This window comes from Gopherus evgoodei, chromosome 18 (assembly GCF_007399415.2).
Source record: "Gopherus evgoodei ecotype Sinaloan lineage chromosome 18, rGopEvg1_v1.p, whole genome shotgun sequence".
Lineage (NCBI taxonomy): Eukaryota > Metazoa > Chordata > Testudines > Testudinidae > Gopherus > Gopherus evgoodei.
In genome coordinates, this window is record NC_044339.1 from 22166985 (window position 1) to 22194565 (window position 27581).

A 27581-nucleotide genomic window follows, 5' to 3' on the forward strand; every position below is an offset into this window, starting at 1 on the left:
GATGTATTTTCTTCTGCCAGTTTCTGTGCAGTTTTTGGAACAATTGAAGATTATCTATTAAATGTAACCTAGATTCTGGTGCGTTGATCAATGAACGGACTAACATTCCGAATCCTTCTGACCACTGAGCACCTAAGGCTAAATCAAACTGGAATCCATTTAGTTAAAATTAATTTTAAAGCAATTCACTCCTTAATGAATTCAATAGCCTCATCTTTTGGTGGAGGAATGGGATTTTAATTGATTTGTCTAATCTCAGGTTAATATTAACCAATTTTTTTGACTAAGCAGGTACCACATGTGGTAATCTAAACCCTCTGTCTGTAATGAAGGCAGCGACAGAACGAAGGTTGGCTTTCTGTATGTGGAATTGCTCCATGACCTTTGCTAATAACCTAATGCCACTGCAAAATAAATGCCACCTGTGATACTTCAGCTTAAATGTAGAAGTTTTACTTTTGTGAAGTCTCTTTCTGTTTACATCCTTCATTTGGCTTCAGCTACATGAAAATAGAAGCTAAACCCATAAATATTTCCAGCCATTGCATTTCTGCAAAATACACCAGAAGGGGAATAAGCTACGAATCCATCGTGGAGGTCTCACTTCTGACCTTGTGATCAGGGACAAGGCATTTCAACGACTAGCTGGGGATCTGAGTGCAGGGTCATAATCTCTCTGGCCAGAATTGGAGCTACAGTGCCTTAATCTATAGGGCACTCAGAGTATGTGAATACTGTAATTAAAAACCTGCGGCTGGCCTTTGTCAGCGGACTTGGACTCATGGCGGTTGGGCGGGGCTGTTTAATTGTGGTGTAGACATTCGGATTTGGGCAGAAGCCCGGGCTCTGGGACCCCATGTGTGGCAAGGGTCCCAGAGCTCAGGCTCCATCCTGAGCCCAGATGTCTACACCACAATTAAACAGCCTCATAGGCCGAGCTCCTGAACCCAAATCAGTTGACACAGGCCAGACACAGGTGTTTAATTGCAGTGTAGACAAACCCTTAGAGCCCACATAGCATTGATCAGCATCCTTGTGTCAGTGAGCCCGTGGGGCCTGGATTTGGTGCACATAAGGTTATCACAGCACTATAAGGATTCTGAATAAATTGTTTGCATTGCCACTGTAGAGTTATACCAGTTTCTAATTCTGATTTCATATAAAGACTTCTCAAGAAATATTGATTGTTAAATGATTGCCTGGAAACTTTTTGGAACACCTCAGTTTTTTCCCCACCTGATAGGCTACCTCCTGAAATGAGAAGACCAGTTCTGAGTCAGCATAATGATACCTTAAAACCCCTTTAATACAACATGAGCCTGCAATGCATCCCAGAATCTCTGTTGGAGATTATCCTAAATAAACAGGATCTGTTTCTCTCCCATTCTGAATGGTGGGATTAAAATACTAAAATGTTTAGCTTTTCTTTGGATTATTTTTTTAGGGTTGGGTTTGGTTAGGTTGGTTTTTTGGGGGATTTGTTCATTTCTTATTTTTGTCAAATTTACCCTTTACATATTTGAAAAGCTTATTAATCTTCAGCATTTTTAAAATAACTATATGGTGGAAACTAGCAGCCCATAAAATCCTTTTTAATTCAAGTTGACCTTGTGAGTGATTATCTTGCACAGGAGAAACAACAGCCAGCCTCTTAGTACATTCACTGATAAGCATGCGTTTTTAATGCACACCTGAATCTGGCTTTTCTTTCACACTAATCATGTTATGGGGCATGCTAATGATGCCAAGCCTGGCAATCTTATTGTTTGCAAAGTATTTTCTTAGTTTGTGAAGGTGCCTGTGATGCTGAAGGATTATAAATCAAGATTTGTGAAACCTTTTGTATTGGGATAAAAGGGTCACAATTCCTGTATTAGAGAGATTATGCAAAGAGAGAATATGTCACAGTGCAGGGTGCTATCCAGGTTTTATTGACATGTAGATTGGCATTACTCAGGCATAATAGAGTGCTAAGTAAATTATTCAGGGCACCCAAACAAGTTCTGATAAAACCTGGATTCCACCCCTCTACGTAACATTAATAGTTATGCCGTGATATCCATATCTGGGAGAAAAAGGTATTAAAGAAAATTTGAACAAGATCTAACGATAGGATTTTGTAATACTCATTTGCTTGTCTTAGTTAATATAAGTTTTTAAAATATTACTGAGTTTTACTGTATTTAGGGACAGTTTTACAGATGGAAGGAAATTTTAAAATCAAGAAAAACAAATATAACCTGAAAGTTTTCTTTAATAGAAAATAGCTACATAACATAAGAACGGCCGTACCGGGTCAGACCAAAGGTCCATCTATCCCAGTATCTGTCTACCGACGTGGCCAATGCCAGGTGCCCCAGAGGGAGTGAAGCAACTTCCATGCTACAGCCCCCCATTTTAAAGCACACTAACCCAACAACTCCTTCTCCCAGCTCAGGGACCACTTAGCCCCCACTTTTCACACAGCAGACCCCTGAGAACGGGGCCACCTGGAAATCTTACATCTCCAGTGTTGTGGGGCACCTACTTGGACTATACCCATAATGCTTCTGTTGGAGCTGAGTAAAATGCCAGTGGAACTGAATCTAAGCCACAGGAAGAGTATTTATCTTCTTAAAACCAAAAAACATAATTCAGTGTGAACAGAATTCCCATTTTGTCCAGCCTTGCTTTCTAGATTCCCCTGAACTAAGTTCATGAATGGAAATACCAAAGGAAATGTTTGAGAGAGGCAGTGCTTCTGGGATGAATCTACTCAAGCAGGGAACTACCATTCCCATCAATGCTCTGACTACTGATTTATGATCCTCCAGGGTAGATATGAAGGCACATCCCCTTGCCCAGTCCAAATAGTAGGGAGTGAGCAGAAACTCTGTGGGAAGACCTTGACCCAGGAACTAATCTGGCACTTGGTGATGTGGTGGTTGTGTGGCAAGCCAGGAGCGCCAGGGAAGGTGGATGCACGGGGAACCACCAGGAAACTCTCTATTCTATTTTATTCTATTCTGTATCAGTTTGTATACCATAATATCTGAGCTTCTTCCAGTAATGCAGTTAGCAACATGACTTCACACTTGTCACATGTTGTTTATCTCATCCTCTCCCCAAAAGGAGAAGTCTGTGCATTGGAATGTCTTGTTTAAGTAATGTTTTATTATGATGATTGTTGTTGTTAAATAAACTATACCTGTTGCTAGGTATTTAGAGAAGGCAAGCTTAAAGAAATGTGCTTTGCACTTGGAGTGGAAAGGGGTGTGATTTGTGAAGGGCTCTGAGTTCCTGAGGGAGTTCATTCCGCAGTCTAGGACTGCATCTGGAGAAGGTTCTGTCTCCCACACAGATGAGCTTAACAGTCTTTATCCTTGACCTGCCAACAGTCTTTTAGGTATCTTGGGCCCAGGCCATGGAGTGCTTTGAAGTTAAGGACTAACACCTTGAATTTCATTCGCAATTCAATGGGAAGCCAGTGCAGAGTGGAGGTGTGATGTGCTCGCAGTACTTCGTGTTACCGAGGAGACGCACTGCAGGGTTTTGTACTAGTTGGAGTTTCTTAAGCTTCATGCACAGGTATATCACATTTCTGTAGTCCAGCTGAAAGGTGACGAAGGCATGAATATCTGATACCAGGTCTTCATCCACCAGGATGGGCCGGAGTGTCCTAGCCAACCAGAGATGGTAGAGAGTGTTACTCATGGCCATTGTGATGTGAAAGCTCCGTGTCAATGAAGAAGCAAGAGTATTCCTAGCCTACCAACTGAACTGACCAATTGTGGATGTGAACCTTCAATCAAAGGAGACTGCACCATGGTTGGAAACGTCTCAGAATACTTTGCTTTGTCCATCAGCATCACTTCTGTTTTGCTCAAGTTCAGTGAATAGAGCAGGCTGCAGCAGAATCCATGGAACTGCGTGTGAACTGAGTGTCACTGCTGGACATGGCTTGAAACTGGCAGCATTTGTGGGAAAGCAGCAAAGACTGGGCAAGGAGCCACTGTGGAGTGGTCCCTATCAGACACACCACCAACTGATCCTGGACTGGAAACCTCCAAGTTCCCATTTGCCTTTAATAGAAGACTGGACTAAAGAGGGCATCCCAAGCAGTAGGCCTGTAGAGCTCTAACCCTCAACTGGACTGCTCCCCGGGGCCCAAACAAGAAATGTTGTTTTTCACTTTGAGTTGTAACTGTTTAAGCTACTATTCCTAGGGTATTTGAACCTTCCCATTCTTGCCAGCCAAGGTAAAATACCAGTTTACTTTAGCCATGTGTCTGAGTGGTTAGTGGGATCCACCAGGGCTCATGCCTAGATTCTGGCCTACCATCGGAAGCACTCTGAGTGCTTGCCTTTGAGTTGCAGTACACCCGCACCGTATTGGTGCCTTTGAGGTTTGGTGTACCCCAGTGCTTAGCGGCTGTAATAATTACATGGGTGGCAGTATAATTTGCCCAGCTAGTGAATTTGATTGGCAGGGTTTGGGGGTAAGGTGCCGTAGTGACAAGGTATCAGAGTACTACTTGGTGGGCAGAAATTAACAACTCTGTTGACTGACGTTTTACCCCTGAGCCCCGAGAGCGGAAATAGGGCAGTGCAATCAGAGAGCTATGGCAGCCAATCTTCATGCCTGAAGCATAGAGAGGAGGTGGCCAAGGCTGTGCCAGCTGGATCAGCCATTCTGAGTGAGCTGCCTGACTAGATGGCTGGAAGAGGCCACCAAGTTGGATTTTTGGCCTGCTGCTGCAAGACAAAGCCCAGGGGGTGTTTGAAAGATGGACACACGATTCCCAAGGCAAATACATCTCTGTCAAGGCTGCCCTGCAACACTCTGTAGATCAAACCACAGGTGCAGAGTGGAACTGAGCAGCCTTCAGTGGCTGGGCACAATAAAAAGGAGACTCTCTCAGTGATTTTGGCCGTTTACCAATGCCTCACCACTTCCCAGACCGTGAAGACTAAATGCAGGATTCAGTGGCTCATATGGCTGAGAGAGAGATCTGGGTAGCACTTTAGAAGGAGAAACCTGAAAAGCTGGAAGAGGCCATTAGGGTTGCTGCAGAGCTAAAAGCAGCAGCAGAAGGGGGTCCAGGTGCATGGCACTGAACTGGAAGTTACGGCTGCTACAAGAAAACATAGGAATCAGACATCTGAGAGCTGATGGAGGGCATGAGAATGATGCAATGTGTTCTTAAGCAGCTGAAAGCAGGAAGGGAGCCCTTTAATCCTGAAAAAACTGGTGGAGAAGACAGGGACATAGGAAGCAACTAACTGTGACTGCCAGACAACTTCTGGTAGAAATGCCCACAGCAGGGTAGCTCCTGGAGTCAAGGAAACAACCAAGAGAAGGGCCAAGGCCAGGCTTGTCTGCAGATCAGTAAGCTCAAAATGAGAGACTCTAGCAGCCAATAAGCTTGGGCCCAAACGCTACACCATAGGCGAGATCAGTGGACGTGTATGTACAATTCTGGGCACAGGCTTCCATTGCACACTCATGATTGTGGGATTCGGTCACAAGGCAGACTGGGGCTGTCCAGGCTGCATACCAAATTCAGCTCAAAATCATGAGAATTTGGCAGGTGCTGGTGTGTGAGAGCCACTGGATGGAGCCTTCTACCGTGACTAGAACTTCAGGGGTGAAGGAGCCTGAGAGAGTGAGAAGAGGCAATGATTAAAAAAGGAATTAAAAATAAGCCCTGTAAAGAAGCTGATAACTTATTCAGTTCTGAGATTTATTTCACCATTACAGAGATGATGCAAATGTTCAGCGGGTGAATTTGCTTTATCTTAGTCCTTCAGTTTATGTCATGCAAGTGTTGCTAATATTTACATGGGGCTGCTCATTTTAAAATATTTATAACATATAGTTTCTAATAGTTTTAATATTTAAAATGTTTTGGCACTAAAGGGAGCTAAGCTTGTTTGCAAAAGCGATTAAAAGAACCCAAAGTGTAGTAACCAAAATCCAGGCGTCTGCAGCATTTGTGCTCTCTTCTCAGCTATTGTCATTCTTTGTAATCTTGGTGCAAAATCCCTCCCTTTAAACATAGCCAATTTATACATATGTATGTAGCTATTATTCATACCTTGACATCTGAACTGTAGCTGGAAGGCAGAAGCCAGTGCTAATTCTGTTGTATAGATCATCTGTCACAGAATACCACATCCCTTCTTCTCCCACCTGGCAGGCACTCACATCAGTTCCTTCTCGGGATTTGAGTGCTTTGCTGTTACAGCCTTCTTTTCTCTAACACAACATTGCACAGGGCAGAAACCCTGTTTTTCATTAATTGTTGAGAAACTAGGACTAGGATTCATATAGAACAAAGCTATATGCTGGGAGGTCTCATGTTGCAATTGTAGTTAAAGACAGATATTTACATTTTAACAAAATATGAAAATAATTAGGAAACTAGAATAAATTATCACAAGGTAGGTACCCCCAACTCCAGGTGTTAGAATCATTGCCTATTATTTCATGGCTTAGTGTCAGATCCATGGCGTTCTTACTTTATGGCAGCATGGCAGGAGCACAGTTCTATGGGTCAATATGGTTTCTTTTAGATTTTAGTGAGCCAATATGGATTCTTCTAAATTAATCCAGTTTCAGTTCTTCATCTTAACCAAGGATATAAACCAGGATTTATTTGCAAATGAAGAGAGATACCATTCAAGCTCATTCTCTCCTTATATCAGATGAATCAATAGACTGAGCTGGGGACTCTTCTTCTCATTGGACAGTGGGGCACACTTTGGGCCCAATCCTACACGTTGCTGAATATCCCTCCACTCCCATGACTCCACAGGAGGCACTCAGCAGCTGCAGGAGCAAGGCCATGGTTAGCCTGTTATGCTAATTCTACAGAAATTCTAGTTCTCATTTTGTGTGTCCCATTGAAGGGCCTTGGGTTTTGCCCAGATGTTAGATGTGTTAAAGAGAGTACTGCAAAGCACTTGGTCTCTTCTTGATGTTCATAAAAACCTTCCCATGTTGTTAGGATCAGGCAGAATGAGCTTTATGGTCTTAATGAACAGACTTGCATTTTCTCCGTGTGTCAGTGAGATGGGCTAAGCGTCAGGGAATCTGGAGCTTAGACACAGGGCAGGGAGTGTTCAACAGTATTTTTCAGTTCAAGATCTGATATTCTCTGACACTGCTGACTTACTCCCCTTTGGTTGGTATATTTATTTCAGACTGAAATAAGATTGTGCGTGCCTTTTATATGCAATTTCAGCACCATCCTTCCGCAAAACACAGCACCACAGAGGTGACTTTGAATATCTGCTGTAAAGAGGAAACTCTTTCTTGCCCTGACATTGCATTAAAGGGAAGCTGACAGGCTTTTATTCTCCTATCTTAAAGTTTCTTCTCATTTGATGGGAAATGTTCGCTGGATTCTGAATATCTCATTGTTGGATGACTCCATCCCTGAGTAAATAAAAAGAACAGCTTGAGGGTTATCCCCTCTGAAAACAATGTGGTGTGCTCCTCACCAGGTTCAGCACCATTACGTAACCAATGGATGTATTCTAGAGCTGTGCTGACAGTACTGATGGTGCTCCTGCTCAGATGTAGATGCTTTGATAAGACAGGGTGTTATGCAGATTGGAAATATTGTCTAATGCTTAGAGCTCCCGCCTTGTAGTCAGGACTCTTGGGTTCCATTCCTGGCTCTGCCCCTAATTCACTGTGTGACCTTGGACAAGTCATTTAATGGCTACGAAAATGACCATTGTCAGCAACTGTTACCTCCGAACCAGTACTGCACACTACTGAATTGCCCCTGTAGGAGGAAGAAAATTGTTTCCATCACCCTTACAGAAAATGAGGATCAGCCAAGTTTCAGTCTCACTTTTGGGAGTAGTGGTGGAAACCATTTTTTCTCCTTTTATACTAGCAGTAAAACTATTTTCATTACATGTGTGGGGGGCTCTTGCTGACAAGAGTTTCCCACTGTAAACTGGGCTAACCTCAATGAGTCAGTTCCTTATGCAGGGGACTATTAACCCTCAGATGTGAGAGTTAGTTAACATTTATCCAGCACTTTGAAGAAGTAAAGTGGTATATAATGGCTAAGTATTATTCTAGTCAACACAATCTGTAGAATAAAATGCAAAAATTAAAAATTAGTTTAAAAAAATCCACAACCAGGAGAAATTTGATTCTCCCTCCCCCACACACCTTTAACTGTAGAAATACTGATACTGCTGAGAGGCACACGACCATTCAAGGGACAATAGCTCATGAAATCTGCAAGCAGCTTGTCCAGTGGTTGCAATCTACCATTTAAGGAAAAACTGTCAGAACAAGACTCTTTTTTAGTAAGAGGGAGTGTAAAATCATACTCCCTCCCTCTCTCCATTAAAAGCCAAAGATGCTAGAAAAGAATATTGCTTTCTTAATCAATACATTTTGGACAGGAATTGTACAGGGATCTTTGAAATTAATTCAGCTTTGGTTGGTTAGTTGGTTTGTACTGGGTTTAGCTCACAACTGACAGCAATGTTAAAAGTTCTAGCATATTGGAAATCTGATTTTCTTGCAACCAAAATCCCTTAGCCTCATTGATTTCCATTCCCATACAAGTAGGATTCAAATCAACTTCATTAACAAAATGTCATTTTGGCATTTTATGTGTAAAATAATGTATTGTGAAATTTTTAAAGCCAAATCCACTGTTCTTTTTCTGTGGGATATGTTATGAAGGAGAGTTTTAAAAAAGAATAATCTTGAAACAAAAGATGGAAAAATACAGACCAAACCAGCTTCTTTGTTGCATGCCTGGAGTCATGGTAATACAGTACAGTGTTATTTGCTCTGACCTTGTCTAGATGTCTGAGCTTTGAGTAAATACAATAGCTTATCACTTAAGTGGTTATTAGGAGAATCTAGGTAGTTTAATAAGTGGTTTTGAAGGCAATGGCTCCAGCTTTGTGATGCTGATTTAGAAAATCAAGTCATTTGGTTTCAGTAACATATCTGGTAATGTATGTGCATCTCTGAGGGGTTTCTGTGTAGTGGAAGCCAAAGGAAATGGTCATGTAACATTTTTATTTATTTATTGCTTCACTCAACCCTCCCTAGTGCTTTGGGTGCAAGAACAATGTTCAACATAAGGAACCCTCTGAAGTACGCATAACCAAACCCCTCTCTTCACCCCAATCTCCACCCGCCAGCCCTACCCAGACCCTGCACGGAGAAGCACGTCTTGCAGCATGACCTGATTAACAAATGTGGACACTGGAAAGCCAGTGAAGGCAGGAATTGAGCTCTGGCACCAAGGATCCTCTCCTCACCTCACCAGTGCTGAAATCCTGGCCCAACTGAAGTCAATGGGATTTTACTGTTGAATTCAATGGGGCCAAAAGGTCTCCCAAGAACACCCTTCTTCTAGCTCCCTCCTGATTCACCCTGGGGGCCTGTGACATGAGGCTTTAGAGGGTTCTCTGGGCCATTGTGAATTTAAATGGCATGTTTTGGCCAGCTTATTGATTCCTGACCAATGGAATTTAGAACTGGAACTGACCCAGAGCCCCAGTGAGAGGTGTTAGTGAGGAGAGCTTGGTGAGGTTTTCACAGGGTTTTTACTCTGCTCTGTTAGTTGTAACTGAACAATGCCGTGCCTTCCCTGGCCTAGCTTCAAAAATTCCCAGTTATTGTAGGAACCTGACTGGAATTCTTTTCACAATTGGTTGTTCTCTATATTTTGGGTGAATTCAGTTCTTATGAAGATGAGGCATGAATAACTTTTCTGTGAGTCAGTCAGTGCAGGCAGATGTAGCACAACCTTTTTATAGAGCACTTTGCACCAGCAGGTTGCTTTCGCATCTCCCTCATTTTACAGAGGGGGAACTGAGTCACAGAGTCACAGAGTCACTTAGTGGAAGTGACTTGCCCAGGGTTACCCAGCAGGCCAGTGGTAGAATCAGAAATAGAGCTCACGTCTCCTGAATCGCAGTCCAGTGCTCTATCCACTATGCCACACTGCCTCCCTAATTGCCATCTCATGTTGATTGTTTCTACTTGAAATAATCTGAGAATTGTATGCCACAGGTTCTCAAAGTGTAAAGCAGGGAGGGGTGTAAAAATCTAGTTTATTAATGCTTTAAATCTGTATAAATGTTTATGAAGTACCATTCTAAAGTATAGGTGTAATTTGATCTGGTATTCTGTTTTACCAGCAAGATCTATTCAGGTATTGATTTTAGTAAATACCAACATAACATAGCATACAATGTACTGTAGATACCAGGCCAGTCTCTGGAGCAGGCTTACCTTTCTTCTAACCTTTGGTTAGTGTCTGAACAGTGATTTCCCTCAGTAATGCTGTATCTCCTTTTTCTCCCTAGTGTCTATACGGCTGTTATGTCCATTCGTCCATCATTCCCACTTTCCACAGAAGGTGCTACTGGCTTCTTCAGGTAAGGTGACGTGAGATTTCTCTCTTACTGTGTTTTGTTTTATAGAGATTTGTATGGCTCTGGCTTTTATTGCCTCTAAAAAGTGATGTATAACTTTCTCTGCTTTTTGTCTGAAAGTGATGTGGATGTCATCAAATTAATAAGTATCTATTCAGAGCTGTGAGATGATTTTTTTTCTCTTGATAACTGTTTAGCAACATAAAGGAGATAACAGTTTAAACATCCCCTACACACAGAGACAGCTAGTGAGAGTGAGATTTCTTAGTGTTTCCTGAAATGAGATGACGTTTTGGACATGAAGCTATTCACAGGCAGTGAGGAGCAAAGAATGCTGACTGTTACGTGAATATGGGATATCACAGGAGCGAAAGAAATCCTATGTTGATTATTAGGTTTTTGTCTGAAAATATTTCAGTGCAGAGTATGTGGCAAATCATAGTCCAGGAAAGTGGGGTTCAACCTTTGTCCTAGAACTCCTGTACAGTTTTCAAATATTTCATCTTACTGGTGTATTCTTAGTAAAGCCCCTTGGAAGTTTCCAGCTGAATTCTCATGACATTCCTACCATGTGCTGATACTAGTTTGCTGTTAGAGGGTTTTTGAGAACAGTTGGGCTGTGCATACTGGTTATTTATGGTAGGCTTGCACATGAGTGCTGGATTGTGTGTGATAGTCAAGGATTGCTGGCCGCCTTCTCCTGGTTCGTTATTGTTGGGTTGTTCAGAAGTGCTAGTTGGCACTAATTAATTTTCTTCTTTTTTGTGTGTTGTGTCTTTTAACAAGTCAGAATCTCAAGCTGCCTTGTAGCAGATTCTCTTCCTTCTCATCCAGTTTTCCCTCCCACAGTTTGCACATAATCTCTGTGCTTTTATAATTGTTTCATTCAGACCTTTGAACTTTATTTCCCCCCTTTAAATTTGCTTACTATAGATGAGTCGATAGAGTCTGGTAACAGCATATGATGAAAAAATATCATGGCAGCTTGAGCCCATATTCCACCTGCTTCAGACTGAAACCTAATGTAGCACCAGCTAGATCCATGCTACAGGAAAGAGCTATTGAACACTAGTGGGATTCACGGTGCATCAGCTCAGCAATAGATAATACATAGTGCTGCATTTCCTATAACTCACAAGAGTTTTGCCTTCTGTAGCTGGAAGGAACTGCAAAGAAGCCAGTGTTACTGTTGCTTAGCTGAAAGGATAGTACTTCTGCTTTGAGATCCACAGACCTTCCGTTCATGTCCTTTCAGGGACAGATACTCACTCACACAGTGCCCTTTAAATATACGTCCTGCGCGTGCAGTAGGATACAGCTGGCACTTGGTAGGAAGGGGAGAAGCCTTTTGTCTGTACTGCTAAAGGAGCTATTACAGGGTCACTGTTCAGTGCACTGGTCTGAACAAATTGCAAACTAAACTTAGTAAGAGTCCAGCGTACCTCAGGCAGCAGACAGCTGTTTGTTTTATTATTTAACTTCCGTCTCTGCTGGTGTCTGTGTGATGGATGATGTGACACCAGAATCCGATTGAAATTCTAAATTCGGTCAGAACTCTGTGCACAGCACCAGTGTTTGCATTCACTTCCCCCTGCTGTGCTTCCTTCTGCGGCATTCTGCGTTCCTTGGGTTACTTAGGTGCTCCCTCCTGGCAAAGGAGGGGCACAGTGGCAAGAGAAGCAGCCAGATCTGTCCCTGACGGCTCTCACCAGGGATGCTCTGGGGGTCTGGTGGGGTCGTTCCGTATCTTAGGTTTTCTTCTCAGCCCTTTAACTTATTCATCTCCTCTTCTTTATCTGCTCCTTTGTTGTTGTTCCCATTTGCCATTCACTGTCTGTTCCCCTTCCCGTAACTCCCAGAAACACAGGGAAATCTGCTGAAAGAAATTGCTATAAAGAGTGAGCAAGATAAATGTATGAGAATAAACCAGCAGCTTGAATGTAACAAATATAAAAAAGGCCATTTTCTATTAATGTCTCTGTATAGTGGCTTACCTCCCATAGTCCCATACAGTGCTAGTGAGCGAAGATATTACCGAGTTTACTCTGTGTTCAGAGGTGCTGTCATAAACAGATAAGTAAGAGTTAATAGAACAGAAGTACTTCATATCTCTTTCACCTGTAAAGGGTTAACAAGATCAGTGAGCCTCGCTGTCACCTGACCAGAGGACCAGTCAAGGGACAGGATACTTTCAAATCTTGAGGGAGGGAAGTTTTGTGTGTGCTGTTTAAATTTTGGTGGTTGTTCACTCTGGGGGCTCAGAGGGACCAGACGTGCAACCAGGTTTCTCTCCAGTCTCTCCGATACAGGTTCTTATAGATTCAAAATAGTAAGTACTAGGTAGATAAGGCGAGTTAGGCTTATGTTTGTTTTCTTTATTTGCAAATGTGTATTTGGCTGGAAGGAGTTCAAATTTGTATTTTGCTGAAAGGATTTTAATTTGTACTTGTATACTTAGGCTGGGAGGGTATTCCCAGTGTCTCTAGCTGAAAGACCCTGTAACATATTCCATCTTAAATTTGCAAAGATAATTTTTACTGTTTTTTCTTTCTTTAATTAAAAGCTTTTCTTGTTTAAGAACCTGATTGTTTTTTTATTCTGGTGAGACCCCAGGGTACTGGGTCTGGATCCACCAGGGAATTGGTGAGGAGAAAGGAGGGAAGGGGGAGAGAGAGGTTAATTTTCTCTCTGTGTCAGGATTACTTTCTCTCTCAGGGAAAGTCTGGGAGGGGGAGAGAGAAGGAGGGGGGAAGGTGGATTTTCCTCTCTGTTTTAAGATTCAAGAAGTTTGAATCACAGTGATCTTCCAGGGTAACCCAGGGAGGGGAAGCCTGGGAGAGGCAACGGTGAGGGAAAGGGTTTACTTTCCTTGTGTTAAGATCCAGAGGGACTGGGTCTTGGGGGTCCCTGGGCAAGGTTTTGGGGGGGACCAGAGCGTACCACGCACTGGAATTCCTGGTTGGTGGCAGCGCTACAAGTGCTAAGCTGGTAATCGAGCTTAGAGGAATTCATGCTGGTACCCCATCTTTTGGACACTAAGGTTCAGAGTGAGGAATTATACCATGGCAGGTGCATAGTTGTCAGCCGTGCTGTTACTGGTTCTGCGCATACCCTAAACCACAGACCGCTCCTGGAATAATTAGCATCCTCCATGCAGTCATTGACTCTTCCCCATTAGCACTCACCCTTCTCTCCTTCCAAATCAAATTGCCTGCTCTCCCCAAAGCCTGACAATCCCAGAGCTCTTCTCTGTCCCATTGCTCCAAAGGGTTTTTATTTTCCCTGTCTGTTTACACCAGCCCTGTGAACCCAACTCCAGTGCTTCGAGGTACCTAGAGCCTTACCAACTCACTGGAGTCCATTTCTATTTCATGAGTGTTTCATAGCAACTAAAAAATCTTGGGGAGGAGTCCTTGTCTTCCAGGAGAAATGCACAGATTAGGAACCTGAATACATCCTTTATCCTGTGCTTTGTAGACAATGACTCAGAATCCCAAGTACAAAACTCCAGTCCAAGATTTATCTGTGACTTCTGCAGGTGGAAGGTGCTAGCTAATGCAAGGTGCTATAGCATCATACTGTCACACTGAATGGGAAGGGGGCTAGGCTTTCCCAGCACATTGTTTGTCTTCTTGAAATAAGCAGAGCTTCCTAATTAAGGAAGGTAGGGCATGGTGAGTTTGACTGGATCATGGCCTTATCCCTCTCAAGCACCTCTGGGGCCCTGCAGGATTATTCCATGTCCAATACACTATTCGGTAGTTTTTCTCGTCCAGTTTCAAATGTCTCAAGCCATGAAGCTTCCATCATTGCCTTACAGAGACTATTTTACACCCTCACAGATCTCACTGTCAGGAAACTTCAATTCAGCCCTAATCTACCCACCTAACCAATTCCTGTTCCTTCTCAGTGTTTGCATCTTTCAGACACTTGTGCACAGTGTGTAGGTCCCCCTTTACTCACGGTTTGGCCAACCTATATTAGTTCATGTTTAGCTCCTTTCCTCATAGGTCAAACCCTTCAGCCCCTGAATCATTGTTCCCGTCTTTTTCTGTATTTCCAATACGTTCGTCTGCATATTTCTAGTGCTGAGTTACCCAGCATTGCAGACAGTATATTCTAGGTGCAGTCTTACCACCACCGCATAGAGAAGGGACTCACCTTCCCGGTCACCCAGGAAGCCACTGTGTATGCTACCCAAAATCGCCTTTGTTGTTTTGCTGCCCTATCATTAGCAAACTCATATCCAATTAGCTGTATACTAATACCACAGGTCTCTTTCAGCTTCACTGGGTACTGTGTTTCTCTCTCCCATTTAATAGGTGTGTGTGCTGACTTTTAGACAATCTTTCTTCAGTCTGATAATTGATTGGAATTGAAACAAGTGAACTGGAAGTACATTTCTTATTATCCTATTTATAAAATGTGATGCAGTTCATTTTGTTGTGAATGTTGTATGCTCTTATTCATAAACAAGGACACATTGTGCCTTCATTATATAAGGAATAGGAGTTTGTGATTCATTGAAGCATCTTCCAGATATAAATGGGCATCCTTCAATCATGCTCTCAAGGTTGTGCAACTCTGTAAAAGAAAGGAGTTAGCCAAGAATGGATGACCCTCATTCTAATAGCTGCACAGCGCTTCTCTTTAGCTCCAGGATGAATATAGGGACAAGCAAGATCAGAAAGAGAGATGTTATGATGCCAAGAGAAACTTTGATGAGTTGAGTCCTTTTTATCCCTATTTCAAAGTTAAGACAAGGAAGTCATTTTGGGGTTGGTATGTAAATGACTCCATAGCACTTCTACACCTCATTCATCATTTCCGATTTTAATCAATAGGCAAATATGTTTTTGGATTTGAAGGCTAAAAGTTAGGTGTCTAAATCCTTAGTAACTGGCCTGATTTTCAGAGAGGCCAAGCACCTGACTTCTGTTGCGGGTCAGCAGCCCTGAAAATCAGGCCCCAGAATAAGGTGTTCAAATGTGGAGTTAGTTGCCTGTCTTTAGGTTGCTGACAATGTTGGCGTCCTTCTCAGACAGTTTTTACATTTCCATTTTGATAGAAACCAACAGTTCATAACTGTGCAGCTATTTTCCTTTCTGTGTAGGTGCTGGGCTTCTCTCAATCTACAAATGGGATCATTGTCACTAGAACAGTTGTTTTAAATGGGAAATTAGATAACACGACTATCCCCTGCTCTTCAAGTTTAAACATAGTAACTTATCTATCTGTTAACTTTGATTGTAAGGATACTGCCAAAAGTTCCCCAATTTTTCATTTCTAGTGGGAAGTTTCTTCTCCAATTCTGCTGCTTCTTCTGAAGGGCCTGATGCTGTTTTCCATAAATCCATGTGCCTGCACACAAATAGTAAATCTCATAATGAAAGAAAACTTACTTAAACTAAGTATTTTTTAACCTTCAGCACATGCTTTTAAATAAACAGATATCGATGATAAGGACTTGATGGCTTAACAGGACTGGGAATAGGATACAAAGCTTTTCATTTCTAGTTCACAGGTTTAAATATGGTACAAGATGGTAACAATAAATCAAATACAAAACCATAGGCAACAAACATATGGGCTAAAGGAATATAAGAACTGCCATGTTGGTCAGAGCAATGGTCCATCTAGCCAAATATCCTATCTGTTAAAGTGGCCAGTACCAGAGCTTCAGGGGATAGAGGGACTGTCCAGAGCAGGACAGTTAGTGATCCACCCCATCTTTCCGTCCTGGCGTCTGGCAGTCACAGGTTTAGGGTCACCCCAAGCATGGGGTTTCACCCCTGACCATCTTGGCTTATAGCCATTTGGTGGACTGATCCTCCATGAATGTATCTAGTTCTTTTTTTAATCCAGTTATACTTTTGGCCTTCATAACATCCCATGGCAATGAATTCTACAGGTTAATTGTGCATTGTGTGAAAAAGTACTTCCTGTTCTTTGTTTTAAAGCTACTGTCTATTAATTTCATCGGGAGACCGCTGGTTTTTTGTATTGTGGGAAAGGGTAAATAACATTTTTCTATTCACTTTTTCTACACAATTAATGATTTTATAGACCTCTATCATATTGCCTCTGTTGTCTCTTCTAAACTGAACAGCCACGTAATATTGTTAGTCTCTCCTCATATGGAAGCCCTTCCATACCTTGATCATCTTTGTTGTCCTCTGAACTTTTTCCAGTTCCGCTATATCCTTTTTGAGATGGGGTTATCAGATACAGTATGCAAGGTGTGGGTGCACCATGGATTTATATAATAGCATTATGATATTTTCTGTTTGGTTTTCTATTCTTTTCCTAATGATTCCTAACATCTGGCCATTGAGATGAAGTTTTCAGAGAACTGTCCATGGTGACTCCAAGATCTCTTTCTTAGACTATGGAGGACTCACTTCCTGACAGTGAAACTTCCCGACAGTGAAACTTCCCAAATTTCCCAAGAGAAACAAATTCTGCAATAAGACTGAAGTAGAAAATTACAGGCCCATTAGCTTGACACTTCCAATACACAAAGTAATGGAAGCTATTTTGAGGAACAGGTTAAGTGGATACATGTACTAATTTAATAAAGGACAATTAGTATGGATTAGACTGAAAAGACCCTGCCCAACCACTTCATCTTCTGAAGGGATCACAGACAACTCTGATAATAGCTGTGCATGAGATGAGATGTCATTTATTTACATTCCCAGATAGTTTTGGATGAAGTTTTAAACAAGGCCTTTGCTCCCATTGTGGGTTGTTTTCAGATGTTGGTTTCAGTCTCAGAACTTGAAAACAGTGAAGACTGCTGAAAGAATGGTTTAAAAGGTTTTTAAACAAACTATTTCAGTGAAAAGCCCAGTGAGATTTCTTGGACCTGTAGTTAGTTCAGCAGTTTTTCACCTCCTGAAGTTCTGAGTCCAAGTTCTCACAAATTCTGGGTTCACACCCACAAAGGACATTAATCTGGAAGAGAGGTCTAATCTGTATCACTCATAAAAAATACAACAACATTATAAAACCACTTCAGCACACTTCAGATGTCTCATAGACTCATAGCCTTTAAGATCAGAAGGGACCATTATGATCATCTAGTCTGACCTCCTGAACAATGCAGGCCACACAATCTCACCCATCCACTTCTATAACAAACCCCTAACCTATGTCTGAGTTACTGAAGTCCTCAAATTGTGGTTTGAAGACCTCAAGCTGCAGAGAATCCTCCAGCAAGTGACCTGTGCCCCATGCTGCAGAGGAAGGCGAAAAACCTCCAGGGCCTCCCTAATCCGCTAGGGATTGGAAACCAAACAAGACTTAGAACCCATTCAGACTTGCTTTTCTCAATAATAAAAATGTGGGGCACATTCTAAGTTCTTCGTCACCTCTTGCAGGTGTATATTTGTGCTGGTTTTGCCAGGGCTGTGATGTTTTCATCACAGTTTTTGTTGCCATTAGTCAATACAATGACAGAAACAGGCTAGTGATCGATACAGGGATGAGCATCAGCGAAGCACAGGCCTTGTTCCAGCTTCTAGAGAAGCCTTTTGTTTGTAAGGGACCTTGGTGACTGCTGAGTGGGCTGACTCAGAGACAGGATCTGAATAGTTCATACTGGTCCCAACTGACAGTTCCCTCCATTCACAATTACTCTCATTAAAACGATCAGGTTCTGCAAAATTCTATCCTAGCTCCGCTCAGGAGAATCTTTTCATATAAATAACTTGCTTTCATTATGTAATATAAATTGCTTCTTACTGTTTATAAGCAGGCTGGGGCTTCATACTGCTGCCCCCAAAGGCAGAATCGACTGAAAGAGGCATTTGTGGCAATAACATATAATAAGATAAGATAAGATTAATCTGTTTGCAGATCTCTCAGAGGAGGGGAATTGATGCTAGACACAATTTTCTTTGTTTGTGGGGTAGGTACTCAATTCCCTTACCACCTTTTCATTCTGCAAAGGATGTCATACTGAGACCCATCCAGGCATTGATGGTGGATGGAGCTAACGTGCTGGAATTCTCCATGCCAAGTGGGGCTCTGATGATGACAGCGATGCTACCCGGAGGATAATTTGGGACCTGCTCTATTCTGACATTTTATAGCTTAATGCTGAATAGGTTAATGGGCCAACTAGTCCTTTGAACCATGGGGTTGCCAAGTCTAGGAGGGGAAAGAACTGCAGTTTATTGGCCAAGACATCTGGCTGTCAGTGGAAGGCAGCGCAACCTTAACCATCGGTCAGAAATATTTTAGCATGCTGCATACGTTTTAGAAACTGAATTACACTTTCACCAGAGGTATAGAAGTCTTGGCAGCCCCAGGGCAGTAGCTACTCATTCACCAACTCTTCTGTTGGCTCAGGTCAATAGAAAGCATGCTCATCACCATGGTCTGATTGCAGGGCATATAGGTTACTTATGAGCAATGGTGCATTCTTAAAGAAAGATTATTTTTTTCATAAAATACATACAGAAATTGTTCACATCTTTTTCCACCCATTCCACTTCCACACTCATTAACTATATACCACATGTCCACCTCCCATTTATACTCCCAAGGACTGCATACAGCACCACATTTTGAGCATTTTATTTTTTTCTTCTTTCACATTTTAATAGCATTTAATGCAGTGGTGGGCAACCTTCAGCCTGCGGGCCATATGCTGCCCATCAGAGTAATCTCCAGCAGGCTGCGAGCCAGTTTGTTTTCATTGACAGCCTGCAAGCATGACCGCCCACAGCTCTCAGTGGCTGTGGTTTGCCGTTCCCAGCCAATGGGAGCTGTGGGAAGCGGTGGCCAGCATGTCCCTGCAGCCTGCACCACTTCTCGCAGCTCCTGTTAGCCAGAAACAGTGAACCGCGACCACTGAGAGCTGTGGGCGGCCATGCCTGCAGACCGTCAATGTAAACAAACTGTCTTGCGGCCTGCCAGCGGATTACCCTGATGGGTTGCCCACTATTGATTGAATGGATTATTTTCATGCCACAAAGCAAGTATATAAACGGTAACATTTGGCATTCTCCAGTGCAGCAGTACTGGGTTGGGTTTTTTGAGCTGTCACACAACTCTGGCAAAGTTAGTTATTTTCATATTATTGGAAAAGGAGCCATAGAAGGGGTTATTTTGGGATATGGAGCCTATCATAGACTCATAGACTCTAGGACTGGAAGGGACCTCGAGAGGTCATCGAGTCCAGTCCCCTGCCCTCATGGCAGGACCAAATACTGTCTAGACCATCCCTAACAGACATTTATCTAACCTACTCTTAAATATCTCCAGAGATGGAGATTCCACAACCTCCCTAGGCAATTTATTCCAGTGTTTAACTACCCTGACAGTTAGGAACTTTTTCCTAATGTCCAACCTAAATCTCCCTTGCTGCAGTTTAAGCCCATTGCTTCTTGTTCTATCATTGGAGGCTAAGGTGAACAAGTTTTCTCCCTCCTCCTGATGACACCCTTTTAGATACCTGAAAACTGCTATCAGGTCCCCTCTCTGTCTTCTCTTTTCCAAACTAAACAAACCCAATTCCTTCAGCCTTCCTTTATAGGTCATGTTCTCAAGACCTTTAATCATTCTCGTTGCTCTTCTCTGGACCCTCTCCAATTTCTCCACATCTTTCTTGAAATGCGGTGCCCAGAACTGGACACAATACTCCAGTTGAGGCCTAACCAGCGCAGAGTAAAGCGGAAGAATGACTTCTCGTGTCTTGTTTACAACACACCTGTTAATGCATCCCAGAATCATGTTTGCTTTTTTTGCAACACAATCACACTGTTGACTCTTATTTAGCTTGTGGTCTACTATGACCCCTAGATCTCTTTCTGCCATACTCCTTCCTAGACAGTCTCTTCCCATTCTGTATGTGTGAAACTGATTGTTCCTTCCTAGGTGGAGCACTTTGCATTTATCTTTATTGAACTTCATCCTGTTTACCTCAGACCATTTCTCCAATTTGTCCAGATCATTTTGAATTTTGACCCTGTCCTCCAAAGCAGTTGCAATCCCTCCCAGTTTGGTATCGTCCGCAAACTTAATAAGCGTACTTTCTATGCCAACATCTAAATCGTTGATGAAGATATTGAACAGAACCGGTCCCAAAACAGACCCCTGCGGAACCCCACTTGTTATACCTTTCCAGCAGGATTGGGAGCCATTAACAACTACTCTCTGAGTACGGTTATCCAGCCAGTTATGCACCCACCTCATAGTAGCCCCATCTAAATTGTACTTTCCTAGTTTATCTATAAGAATATCATGCGAGACTGTATCAAATGCCTTACTAAAGTCTAGGTATATCACATCCACCGCTTCTCCCTTATCCACAAGGCTCGTTATCCTATCAAAGAACGCTATCAGATTAGTTTGACACGATTTGTTCTTTACAAATCCATGCTGGCTATTCCCTATCACCTTACCACCTTCCAAGTGTTTGCAGATGATTTCTTTAATTACCTGCTCCATTATCTTCCCTGGCACAGAAGTTAAACTAACTGGTCTGTAGTTTCCTGGGTTGTTTTTATTTCCCTTTTTATAGATGGGCACTATATTTGCCCCCTTCCAGTCTTCTGGAATCTCCCCCGTCTCCCATGATTTCCCAAAGATAATAGCTAGAGGCTCAGATACCTCTTCTATTAACTTCTTGAGTATTCTAGGATGCATTTCATCAGGCCCTGGTGACTTGCAGGCATCTAACTTTTCTAAGTGATTTTTTACTTGCTCTTTTTTTATTTTCTCTTCTAAACCTACCCTCTTCCCGTAAGCATTCACTATACTAGACATTCCTTCAGACATCTCAGTGAAGACCGAAACAAAGAAGTCATTAAGCATCTCTGCCATTTCCAAGTCTCCCGTTACTGTTTCCCCCTCCTCATAGAGCAGTGGGCCTACCCTGTCCTTAGTCTTCCTCTTGCTTCTAATGTATTGATAAAAAGTCTTCTTGTTTCCCTTTATTCCCATAGCTAGTTTGAGCTCATTTTGTGCCTTTGCCTTTCTAATCTTGCCTCTGCATTCCTGTGTTGTTTGCCTATATTCATCCTTCGTGATCTGACCTAGTTTCCATTTTTTATATGCCGCCTTTTTATTTTGTAGGTCATGCAAGATCTCAAGGGTAAGCCAAGGTGGTCTTTTGCCACATTTTCTATCTTTCCTAACCATCGGAATAACTTGCTTTTGGGCCCTTAATAGCGTCCCTTTGAAAAACTGCCAACTTTCCTCAGTTGTTTTTCCCCTCAGTCTTAATTCCCATGGGACCTTACCTATCAGCTCTCTGAGCTTACCAAAATCCGCCTTCCTGAAATCCATTGTCTCTGTTTTTCTGTACTCCCTTCTACCCTTCCTTAGAATTGCAAATTCTATGATTTCATGATCACTTTCACCCAAGCTTCCTTCTACTTTCAAATTCTCAACAAGTTCCTCCCTATTTGTTAAAATCAAGTCTAGAACAGCTTCCCCCCCTAGTAGCTTTTTCAACTTTCTGAAACAAAAAGTTGTCTGCAATGCAGTCCAGGAACTTATTGGATAGTCTGTGCCCCGCGGTGTTATTTTCCCAACATATATCTGGATAGTTGAAGTCCCTCATCACCACCAAATCTTGGGCTTTGGATGATTTTGTTAGTTGTTTGAAAAAAGCCTCATCCACCTCTTCCACCTGATTAGGTGGCCTGTAGTAGACTCCCAGCACGACATCACCCGTTTTTTTTACCCCTTTTAGCCTAACCCAGAGACTCTCCACACTTCCGTCTCCTATGTCCATCTCCACCTCAGTCCAAGTGTGTACATTTTTAATATATAAGGCAACACCTCCTCCCTTTTTCCCCTGTCTATCCTTCCTGAGCAAACTATACCCATCCACACCAACATTCCAGTCGTGTGTATTATCCCACCAAGTTTCAGTAATGCCAATAATGTCATAGTTGTATTTATTTATTAGCACTTCCAGTTCTTCCTGCTTATTACCCATCTCGGGGGTTTATCCTCAGGCCAGGTCAGTACCAGGTGATGGTTGTTCTGTGGCGCACAGTTTGTGAAATGAGTTGGTGGATCACAGTCCAGTTCCTGCTGTCCCTGTTGACCTCACAAAAAACACCATTAGGCAAACCCGCAGCCAAGCCAGGGCTGCTTGCTCTGCTGCTTGCGCTTGCCCAGCAGTGGGCGTTGTCCAGGATTCTCTGGTTGGTGCCCTCCTCTGACTCTGTTTTTGACCCTGTGACCCTCATCCTGTCCCTGTTTTTCCACAAATTCAGCTGAGACCTGGATCCATGACTCCTCCCCTTAAGCTGGGGAAGGGGCCTTTAGGGGTGGGCAGGCTTGCACCCCCCCCAACCCTGAGTGTCCCGATAGGTGCCCTGCAATGGAGCTGAGCTGAGTCACTACTCAGGCATGCAGGAACAGCTCAGCTGCATGGACTTACCCTTTCAGGGGAGCCTGCAGTGACTCAGCCTACCCCTGAGCCCAGCCTGAGTCAGATGACCCCCAGGCTCAGGTATTTCTCCAACCCTGCCAGAGCTGCAGATCAGTCTGTGAAACAGCACTGCTGCTGCCTTGCAACGTAGCAGACTCTCGAGACTCCGGCCTGTTCTTGCTCCTGTTCCTGGCCTGGCCCGAGCCCTGTTCCGATCTTGCCCTTGCCCTATGCTGACGTTGCTCCAGTCAAGTTACTGACCCTCTTCAGCCTTGCCTCTGCTTTCTGACTCTCCCTGCTCCCTCGAACTCTGACCACCTGGCTTTGACCTTTCACCTGTATCTGGACCGTGCTACGGTATTGACTTGGCTTGTCACTGGACTCTGACCATCCGGCTTGTCTGACGTGGCTTGTCCCTAGACTCCAGCTACGGTACTGATTCTGGCTTGTCTGTGGGCTCTGATCTCGGTTCTGAGCCCAGCCTGTCCATGGATCTCGATTCCAGTGACATCCTTGGCCGAGTCTCGACCCTATGTCCGACTTCAATCTCTGCTCCAACCACTAGAGCTGACTATCAGAGGTAGCACCTGACAAACAGTCTTTTGCTCTTCCTTCTTGGAATTCCCAGCATAAAGGCCTAGGTTTGAATGAGCCATGCAGGCTGAAGCCCCCCTTATGCATATGCATTACACTGCCATCTTCAGGTGTGTGCTTATATCCTGTATCTCTATTAAGATACTATTTATTATATGCACAGAGCCTACATACATGTGCAGTGCAGCCAATCTTCTCTCCAAAGAATGGTAAAAGTAATTTAAAAATCCACAATTGAGCTCTCTCCATACAAAGTGCAATTTTCAAAGACTGTCATCTAGACCAAATTCTAGCCAGGTTTGCAGGTTTGGCATTCCTTCACAAAAACTTTAGCTTCTGACTCCCAGCTATTTCAGCACAGGTGCTGTTTATAAAAGTTGCTTGAATTGTTTATAATGGAAAAAGCCTTGACATTCTCATATGGAACATGGTCCTGGAATACCTCCTTTTCCTGTTAGTCCCCCCCAAATACTATTTATTAGTTAGATGTATTTTTAAGGATTTTGAATGTTGGACAGTTGCTTTTCTGCGCTAGACGACAGTTGATCTAATTGCAGTAATGTCATGTGGAAAGGCAGGGCTTTCTTCTCTATTTGCGTTTGAGCTGGGAGTCTGACTTCAGGCTGCTGCAGCGTATTAGACTGATGCTGTAACATCTTTGAGAAGTTAGAAATGGGTGTTAATTTACGCAGGCAGCTTTAGTGTGTACTGTAGGGCTGAGTGACAGCAGCTCCTAACAAAAAGGTGGGTGATGTTCAATGAAATCACAGCCACAACAAACGGAGCACTTTCATCTGTCCGGGTATTTTCTTCCAGGGCCAGGCCAGCAGATTCATACTAATAAATGTTTTCAGCATTTGCTGTTGCCAAAGAGAAATTGCCCCAGCCTAATTTTCAGGAAACATCATTGTTGTTATAAGGTGGTGCTGGAGAGCTGCATGCAACAGCTGCTGATTACAGACAGTAAATGAATCTCCCTGTGTGGAATCTTCTGTTATCTCCTGAAGGATTCCCGCTTTTTTTCAGACCTTTTAAGCTTTCTTGATAATGCTGCATTTACACCCTTAATTTTTAAATAGGTTTTTGTAATTGTAAAACATACATTGTAGTTTCTCTGCCAAAGATATTTACCTTCCAGCCTCCCTGCACTGACAACCTCTCATTTACTTGTTGGATGCAAATGAATGAACCAGGACAAAACGTTATTTTACAACATTTTTTCATATTTTTTGTTTTAAAATTTTCTCATTCTAGTAGAATAAGTTCATGATTTGTACAAGGCACAGATAAAGCAATAAGGCTGATTGTGTTAATTCCCTTTAGTAATTGTGCTTGCTGTGGATGAATCTTTAATAGCACCTTAAAGGGATGCCAGTGCAAGCCCTTTAGACCGTTAATTTGCCATATCATTAGTTATGAACTAATTGGGAATGTCCTCCAGTGTCCAAGTATCTAACTTAAACCTCTACAAGAAAATAAAACAGAAAATTAAATGGAAACAGAAACTAATATTTGAGGTCCCAAATCAAGCCAATATCTTGTCCTTTTAACTTCCCATACATTGGCTCGGAACAGATGACACCTAGAAACACTTCCAAAAACTGTGTACATTTTGTTCACACTGTGGATTACACTGATGCACAAACAAGCAAAGTACACCAAAAGCAGCCATGTTGGTCCCTAGTGTACTGAAAACAAAGGAGAGCTGTCTCTGCAGTGCTACCCTGGCCCATTTCACAACATCCAGATAACATATAACATGCCCAATGGTCCAAAAACAATCTCAGAACCAAACTACCTATAACTTGATTTTTTTAAACAGAAAAAGCAATTAAAAAAAATCTACAGGCTATTGGAGATGAGTATTTCATTGTTACTCTAATTACTTTGGGGTAGTTGACATAGCTCTAGTGTTCATCTTTCTTCATGGTATCCAGTGAGGGAACCTGCCCCTGGAAAAAGCAGATATTCTGCAGTTCTTGCAAATTCTCAGCAAACAAATACAATTTCAGCCTAGATTGCTTTGAGACATTTTCTGTGTGCTCCTATGAAAGTTGCACCTAATTTAGACTTGGAAAGGAAAGCTATCTGAATACTGAAAAAGCTGATACTGCATGACAACGCTGCCTTCCTTCAGAAGACTTCTCTAGGCTCACATGCACTGAAGTGTCAAACCAGGTGCCACACAGAGTAGAATTTTTCTTTTTTTTTTTTGGCAGTACCTATTAGTTTAATAAAAGAAACAAATTCAGCTGTTTGCAGTTAGACAAATAAAGAAGCAGTATTGCTTACATCTTTTCTTGGGCATGAATAATGTCAGGTCCTCCTCAGGCTCATGAAAAGGTTTCAGCAGTTAGGTACTATAACTGAATTCATTGGCTTGTTTGACAGTAAAGGAATTGTGTAAGAACACAACTGCTGTGTATGTTTAGATTTTCAAAATGACACCAGATTTTCTGTCAATGGAAAACAAGTCTGTTTATATTCACTATGACTAATGCAGCAGGAAATTTAAATTCTTGGCCACAGTCAATTTTTAAACATTGGCATAGTTCAATAACAAATTATAGAATTCCCTTCTGTCTATTGGTAATTAGCACCCCAGGAATTTTAAATGCTGCTAGCTGCCAGGCTCCTATGGCTGCTGCTGTTTGCAAAGATTATTGGAAACACTCACCATCCTTTCCTGTTAATGCTGATGCATCTCCTGCCTTTTCCACTCTCACATGGCAAATCTACAGTCCCTGAGCTTGGTGGATACTCTAAATTGTTTGTTTTCCATCCTGACGCCAACAAATTAGTTTTTTCCATTAAATGAGATTTTCCTGATTTACTTTACTTTGATTATGTTAAAATGCTGTAAATGGAGGAAGTGACATTACAATATGGGTAAGGTCCCCATTTCTCTTAGACTCAGGGTCCACAGAGCCAAACTAGGCACATGAAGTCTGTGCTAAAGGGTCATTCTAAAAGATCTTGTGAACTTCACTATTGCTTAAATATTGTCTCTTTCTAGAAAGATAGTTCAAATTGGTGCCTTTTCTATAAGTGGTGACTTCACAATGTCTTAAATGGAGCTAACTTGTATATTTTATTTGCTTCCCTTTATTATTTCTCTCTCAAAACACTTTCCTCTTTTGCTTCAATAAGTGGATAAGAAAACAACTACAATCTTGATAAACAGAGGTCTGTGACCCATCATAGGGCAGAATACAGCTGACTTGACAAAAATATCCAGCAATAGAGCTGGAGAAAATACTGCAAAAGAGAAAATGAATTGTGAACATTCATTCAAATGAAATCTGCACATTTGCTCAGAGAATATTCATTATTTTATTCATCTTCTATTAACACTTGTAGGAGTGAGTTTTTGTTGTTAAACTTCTTTGTGGAAGGAGACAGTGTCATGAATACCTGTAAGAATGGGTATTCCTCCTGGAAGTGTTTACATAGCCATCTTGACCGGTCACACAGCACAGGCTACATCTTCACTACCCACCGTATCGGCGGGTAGCAATCAATTGCTCGGGGATCGATATATCACGTCTCATCTAGACACGATATATCGATCCCCGAATGCACTTATATCGATTCCGGACATCCACCAACCCGAACGGAGTTGCGGAGTTGACAGGGGGAGCTGTGGACATCAATCCCGCGCTGTGAGGATGGTGAGTAATTCGATCTTAGATACTTCGACTTCAGCTACATTATTTACATAGCTGAAGTTGCGTATCTGAGATTGATTTTCCCTCGTAGTGTAGACCAGCCCACAGACAGTGAATTAGAGCCAGTATTTGAAGGCAACATGTAGGCAGATGTCTCTTCCCATCAACTGTTCACTGAATAATTTCAAATAATGTGCCAATTTGTTAATGTCAGAATTTGTTCACAGGAAATTCACAAAGTGGTGGCAGGCTAATTCATTGAATTATAGGTGAGCAGACCATAGTGTGCCTAGCTCTGCCCAGCAGAAAGCAGAAGCCCCAGCAGTGGGTGGATTTATGAGCACTTGGCAGATAGTATCTAACCATGGGATGCAGTGATATGTCCAGTATGAAAGAACTTGTCGTGCTCAGTTTTGGAAGGGAGTAAGGCCCATGCTCTGGGTCACAGGGATGTTGCCTGCAGAGGAGTTGCACAATTCCAGAGTGCATTGCCAAAGAAATCTGTGGCTGGA

At 42.4% G+C, this 27581-nt stretch overlaps 1 protein-coding gene across 9 annotated transcripts in view; it reads left to right on the top strand.

Annotated features, from left to right (window-relative positions):
• Window positions 1-27581, top strand: part of CAMTA1 (calmodulin binding transcription activator 1) — an 865798-nt gene that overhangs the window by 509265 nt on the left and 328952 nt on the right. For all 9 annotated transcript variants that reach the window (XM_030537782.1, XM_030537785.1, XM_030537786.1 and 6 more), the window contains exon 5: window positions 10342-10413. In XM_030537782.1, coding sequence (XP_030393642.1) covers window positions 10342-10413 — 72 coding nt within the window. The remainder of the gene's footprint in view (window positions 1-10341; window positions 10414-27581) is intronic.